The 7,064-nt window shown below is 42.6% G+C and overlaps 1 protein-coding gene across 1 annotated transcript; it reads left to right on the top strand.

Annotated features, from left to right (window-relative positions):
- Nucleotides 1-4,607: 4,607 nt before the first annotated feature.
- On the top strand, nucleotides 4,608-6,424 carry LOC141547446 (lysine-specific demethylase 4B-like). The gene is given in 4 exon segments (XM_074275869.1): nucleotides 4,608-4,821; nucleotides 4,824-5,711; nucleotides 5,808-5,987; nucleotides 6,327-6,424. Coding segments are annotated over 4 exon segments (1,380 nt in total).
- The last annotated feature ends 640 nt before the right edge of the window (nucleotides 6,425-7,064 follow it).

The raw sequence follows: 7,064 nt of genomic DNA, 5'->3' as shown, positions 1-7,064 counted from the left end.
TCTTCAAAGGAAACAAAAGACCCTATGAGGCAGACTGTATTCTCCTCATTAATCAGGATACCTGCGAACATGTGTTGGAAAAAGTCAGCAGCAGCCCTCAGGTCAAGAAGATGAGAACTGAGGGAGGGAGCAAAACCCAGGTAAGAGTGGAAGCGCCCCCTGCACCGGCACCGCCCACTCCCATAGCATCGGGATCCCTGCCTCACTTCCCTGGAGCTGCAGCCCCAAAGACTGTCTTCAAAGGAAACAAAAGACCCTATGAGAGAGACTGTATTCTCCTCATTAATCAGGATACTGGAGAATGTGTGTTGGAAAAAGTCATCAGCAGCCCTCAGGTCAAGAAGATGAGAACTGAGGGAGGGAGCAAAACCCAGGCAAGAGTGGAACCGCCCCCTGCACCGGCACCGCCCACTCCCATAGCATTCCGAGACGCAGGGAAGACACCTGTTGGACCAAAAGCCTGTCCTGTGGAAGAAGATCTTCTCGGGGAACTCCAGTTGTTGGACATTAAGAGACAGCTGAGAGCCTGGATGGAGCAGATGGAGATGTTCACAGACAGCAGCTCCTCAGACTCTGACAGCTCCAGCAGTGAAGAAGAGGAGCCCGCCCCCGGAGGCTCGTCCTCCCAGCATCCTCCTCTGCAGTTCCCTCACAGAATCCCTCTGGGGAACAGCAGCACCAGCCAACTCCCCGACAATAACCGGCTGATGAGCATATTGCAAGAAGATTTACAACTGAGTGACTCCAGCAGCAACAGCAGCTCCTCTGACTCTGACTCTGAGAGCTCCAGTAGTGAAGAGGAGGAGCCCGCCACAGCCAGAGCCGCGTCCTCCCTGCATCCTCCTCTCCCTCACAGAATCTCTGTGGGGAACAGCAGCAGCCAGCTCCTCGGGAATAGCAGGACAATGAGCATATTGCAAGAAGATTTACAAGTGAGTGACTCCAGCAGTGAAGAGGAGGAGCCCGCCTCCAGAGACTTGGCTTCCCAGCATCCCCCTCTCCCTCACAGAATCCCTGTGGCAAACAGCAGCAGACAGCTCCCCGGGAATCACCAGCTGATGAGCATATTGAGAAAAGATTTACAACTCAGTGACTCTGAGAGCTCCAGCACTGAAGACCAGGAGCCTGTCACAACCAGAGCCTCTTTCTCCCAGCGTCCTCTTCTGCAGTTACCTCACAGAAGCCCTATGGAGACCAGAAGCAGCCAGCTCCCCGGGAATGACCAGCTGATGAGCATATTGCTACAAGATTTAAAACTCAGTGACTCTGACAGTGACAGCAATGACTAGCCTTGGAACTTCCTGCATCTGAATTTGTTAGAACATCTGGATAGATGAAGGACACAAGCAGAAACCCACCCCCAAGGAGAGCATTTGGCCCTTAGTGAGCCCTGAGTCTCACTGAACCTGAGCAGCATGCACTTTTATATATTATACGCTTACGTTTTTACCTCAGAATCTGGGTAGCATGTTAAAATCTGGGTAGTATAAAACAAACAAACAAACAAAAATCAAAAACAAAAACAAACAAACAAAAAAAAACAACTTCCCAGATCTATTAGAAGTATAAGACAAAGTAAAAATAGAAAGCCCCACTCAATCACTTTCACCTTCAGAAAGAAATCCCAAATCAGAAATACTCAATCAAAATTCAGAGGATTCAAAGAAAAAAAAAAGTGTTGTGAACAGCCAAAAACAATTTAAGAATAAAGGAACCACATTCAGGATGACACAGGACTACTCTGACAACTGACTTTAACTTATTTAACATATGTTGTTCCATCTAGGGGAGGGGGTGGGGGGAAGGAGGGGAGAAATTGGAATAAAAGGATTTTCAAGGTCAATGCTGAAAAATTACCTTGAAGATAGATTGAAAAATACATCTTGTAAATAAAGTTATGTTAAAAAAAAAAAAAAAAAAAAAGAGTAGTGCCCTGCCTTTGCAAAGGGATGAAAGTTACAGGTTTGTTGATGGTTGTGAGAGGCCAAGGACTAACTGGAGAATTTTTTGCTTCTAGGAAGGCCTGTCCTCCTTCATTTCTCTAAGGAGACCAAGGTCCATCTGAGCCAGAGACAGACTCAGAAGGGTTGAGAAGGACTGGAAATGAGATGTTCCATCTTTGACTGTTCTCTCCTGCTGGCTCTCCCTCCTCCTGCACTCCTCCACTAAGATCAAGACTGGGTCAGATGAGCAGACTGTCACAGAGAGCAGGAGGAGATTGGGAGATTTGCAGACTGAGACAGGATCAGACTGACAGACAATGTAAACGAGACTGTGACAGACACAGATTGTAAAGGAGATGTGATTCTAGATTCTATTCCAGACTGTTCTCAATGGGCTCCTTTCCTCTTCAACTAAGCAGGGATTTAGTAAGTCTTCAATATATTCAAGTATTTCTCATCATGATGACTTTAAAGTCATACAAGGAGTTGTCAACTTTGAATAAAAAAAAAAACAATTATATTAAAATGTCCATAACTACTGGAAGAAGTCTGTTTCTTTACTTTTTTTTACTAATTTGATAGGCAGAGACCTTACCCATAAATTCCAGTCCAATATTTTCTTCAGTAATTTTTCAAAACTTGAAATGTTGAGCATAGCTTTAAAAATAATACAAAGTAGACGCTTAGGCTGATATTTAAATCCATAAGAAAGACTATGAATAGGGGTTCATATTTATTTGGATTTTATTTCCTCCTCTCTATGTAAAATTTGAGTGAGGATCTGGTGATTTATTTCTACTTTTTGTGGCCAAAGCAGGTTGAAATAGTGGTGTGGACTTTTTTTTGGCAGGGATGTTGAAAAACAACTAGGAAGAAATTACGGCCTTAGTGCCTTTTATCAGAAATCTTTAGGATTGAAGAAGGCAGCCTACATAACATGAGTTCTGTATATCTTCAGTTTAGTTAAATGATATTTAAATGACATTATAAACTATTATTTTTTAAGGAGCTTAAGGAATCATGTAGCATGTTTTCATTTGAAAGATAGGTAAGCTGAAACTCATATTTCCGACAAGATGGGGGATCATTTTAATATATAATTGCTGGAATGCATGTTGAGATTTGGTGAGAGATCAATTTGTTATGATTGGGATTGATTGAAGATCACATTCTGCTAGAACAGGTAGAATTATGATAGACTGCAAGTCTATATCATAGGAAATCAAATGAATCAATGTTGACATTGAAGCTAGAGAAGAAATGACATAATTCCTAGCTGTTGATGATTTACTGTCTTTCTGTTCTTTATAGTATATGGCATTATAGTTTTAAAACTGAAAAGAAATTTAGATTAAATCGATCCACTGTTAGATGGAGAAACTGAGGAACAGGCAAGTTAGATACTTGTCCAACTTGAGACAGGTAGTAAGTAGTAGAAATGAAATCAAAACGCTAATCCTTAGATTTTAAATCAAGATTGTGTGTGTGAGTGTGTGTGTGTGTGTGTTTGTGTGTGTGTGTGTGTGTGTGTGTGTGTGTGTGTGTGTGTGTATTTATTTATTTATTTATTTTGCATCTTACTACCTTCTTGTCTTCCTAGGACTTTCAAGAGCACTAACTACTAGATCTGTCTTTCTTTTACAGTGACTAAACTCAGATTTTCTCTGCTGACTTTATTCCCTGTCAACTGGTTTTACTCTCTCATATGTCTATTATTTCAGTGAGCCATTTGCAGCCAGCTCTCACAGTGGGAAAACAGGAAATAATTAATTTTTAAAAAGCTTTTGAAAGCATTTTAATTTATTTCCATTTGTAAATGTTATTACAATTGAGTGATTTATTAATCTTAATGAACAGTAATTCCAGAATGATAAACTTAGTTCAATTGAGATATTTTAATTTAGAAATTCTTCTGTGTCTCTAGATTATTGATTGAAGATAGCCTGCTATACTAGTATTACTACCACTGAAACGAAATTTTTTACAATGTTCTTTTCTTCAAGGAACTCAATTTTAGTTGTAGACTCATAATAAAAGATAAATGAGATGAGATGACACATCATTTTGAAAGCTATTCTAATGAATGAAGAAGTTTAACAACATCCTAAAAAAGGGAAACAAAGGAAATGAAACATTCACAAATAGAAAATCAAAAATGATCATGCTTTCGAATTTTAGCCATCATTGTTAAAAATCATTGCCTATTCTTTTTTTACCCATCTGCTAACTATAGACAAATAGAAAGATAGATATTGCCTCCTGTCAACATCCTATTGAAATTGAAGTTGAATCCTGCACTAGAAAGATGACTGAATGTTGAAATAAGATTTACTTTACTACCTCTAAGACCAATGTCATTGAACTTTATATATTTGTGATGGGTGAATGTGTATTTATTCAAATTTCTTTTTTTTATTTCTGAAACCTTCAATATCATATTAATGCTATTTGTCAAGAAAACAAGCTTTTAAAGCACTCACTATATAACAGGTGCGGCTTTAAGTACTAGTGGTACAAAACAAAAATGTAAGCCAGAGGGGCCACAAAGGGGCCAGGCCAGAGCTAAGGAGCCAGGGGTGGCTGGCCCAGCTTCCCCATGAAGGACTGAGGAAGCTGACTCACAAAGCAGCAACCATAGGGTTTGGAACTGAGCCATTTGGAATTATGGGGTCTGAGAATCCAAGTCTACACAATCCGAGTTTTAAGATCATGACCTTCCGTCCTACCATTGAGGAGTTTCAGGACTTTGGGAAATATGTGGCCTACACTGAATCCCAAGGAGCTCACAGAGCAGGACTTGCTAAGGTGATCCCACCCAAGGAGTGGAGACCTAGGAAAAGTTATGATGACATTGATGACATGGTGATTCCAGCTCCTCTTCAACAGGACAATCTGGGTTATTTACCCAGTATAACATAAGGAAGAAAGCCATGACAGTGGGAGATCATCGCCACTTGGCCAACAGTGAAAAGTATTGTACTCCTCCACACCAAGATTTTGAAGATCTGGAACGTAAATACTGGAAGAACCTGCCTTTTGTATCTCCAATTTACGGCGCTGATATCACTGGTTCTTTATATGATGCTGATGTGCAGGAGTGGAATATTGGGAATTTGAACACCCTTTTGGACATGGTGGAACACGAAGGTGGGATGATCATAGAAGAGGTGCACACTCCCTACCTGTACTTTGGCATGTGGAAAACCACCTTTCCCTGGCACACGGAAGACATGGATCTCTACAGTATCAATTACCTGCACTTTGGGGAGCCCAAGTCTTGGTATGCCATACCTCCAGAACATGGGAAACGTCTGGAACGCCTGGCAAAAGGCTTTTTCCCAGGCAGTTCTCAGGGATGTATTGCCTTTCTCCGTCACAAGACGGCTCTCATCTCTACCTCCGTCTTAAAAAAGTACGGCATCCCTTTTGATCGGATCACTCAGGAGGCTGGCGAGTTCATCGTTACTTTTCCCTATGGATACCATGCAGGATTCAATCATGGTTTCAACTGTGCTGAGGCCACCAATTTTGCCACATTGAGATGGATTGACTATGGCAAGATGGCTACTCAGTGCACCTGCTGAAAGGATATGGTGAAAATTTCAATGGATGTTTTTGTGAGACTGCTACAGCTGGAGCGCTATGAACTGTGGAAGCAAGGAAAAGATGTTATTGCTTTGGACCACATGAAGCCTACAGCACTCACTAGCCCCGAACTGAGTGCTTGGAAGGAGACCAAGGCTGTGCTGAAAGCTAAGCTCCTTGGGAGACAAATTAAGGAAAACAGACACTGGAAAAAGACTGAGGAGGAGAGAAAACCAAATACAGACAGGAAGAGAGAGCAGAACAGAAAGCCTGGCCTATGGTCCCACAAAAAAAGAAGCCAGCCTAGGAGGCAAAAGGCGGAAGACCAGAAGTCTTTGGGAGAAGTTATGGCTGCAGAAACCCTTTGGGAGGAGGGCAAAGTTAAGGAAGAACCCAAATATGAGGCTGATCTAGAAGAAGAAGAGCAGCACAAAACTCCTGAAGGCAGTAAAGGCGATGGTAAGACCAAACTCTGAGGACTATGGACAGAATCCTGATGACCTGGCCTTCATGGAGAGCCTCTTGCAGTCACATTACCAGCCTGTAGCCCAGAGCCACATGTTTGGTACAAACTCAATTTTAGAACCAACATCTCCTGACCTCCTCCACCCCCACCCTGACCCCCTTTGACCCAAGCTAAGCACCCAGGCAACAGTGGAACAAGTGGACAGCCCTCTCCCTTACCCATGCAATAACTTGCTGTGAATTCCTTTCATCTATATTGAATTTGACCATCTGAGAGACTTGTCTGGCCACAGGCTACCTGGACTCTGCTCAACACACTGCTGATGGTCCTAGGAAAGGAGGCAATGGTAACCTCTCAGATTGCCTGTCACCCGGAGGCTTTAGAACAGCTACTGCTCCTGGAGCCCATGGATGCCTGGCTCTTGTCTTAGGCTAGGAAGGATTAAAGGTTACATTACAAAAGCAAAAACTACTCAGATTTGTAAACCATGTAAAAGCTCTCATCTTGAAAAGTACTATTCACTGACTACTGATGCAGGCTTTGCAATGTGATTTCTGTACAGAAATCACCTTTGTGAAGTTCTTTCTATAAATACTTATTGTTAAAAATATAAGAAAAAAAGGGAAAAGGAGAGAAGAGAGAGAGAGAGAGAGAGAGAGAGAGAGAGAGAGAGAGAGAGAGAGAGAGAGAGAGAGAGAGAGAGAGTGCTCTGAGAGTTGAGATGAAGCAGATGGGGACTCTCAGGGACAGCAGCTCCTCTGACTCCCAGAGCTCCAGCAGTGAAGATGAGGAGTACACCTCCAGAGACTCTTCATCAAGGGGATCCTCCTCTGCAGTCCTGTCACACAAACCCTGTGGGGAACAGCAGCAGCTCCCCGGGAATAACCGGCTGATGAGCACATTGGGAGATGATTTACAACTGAGCGACTCCTGCAGTGACAGTGATGTCTAGTGTTGGGATTTCCTGCATCTGTTTTATTGCATCCAGAAAGTTGGAGGACACAAGCAGAAAGCCACCCCCAAGGAGAGCATTTGGACCTTAGTGAGCCCTGAGTCTCACTGAACCTGAG

Source organism: Sminthopsis crassicaudata, chromosome 6 (genome assembly GCF_048593235.1).
Source record: "Sminthopsis crassicaudata isolate SCR6 chromosome 6, ASM4859323v1, whole genome shotgun sequence".
Classification (NCBI taxonomy): domain Eukaryota; kingdom Metazoa; phylum Chordata; class Mammalia; order Dasyuromorphia; family Dasyuridae; genus Sminthopsis; species Sminthopsis crassicaudata.
Note: the sequence above shows the minus strand (reverse complement) of the source record. Positions and strands in the feature narration are given on the sequence as shown.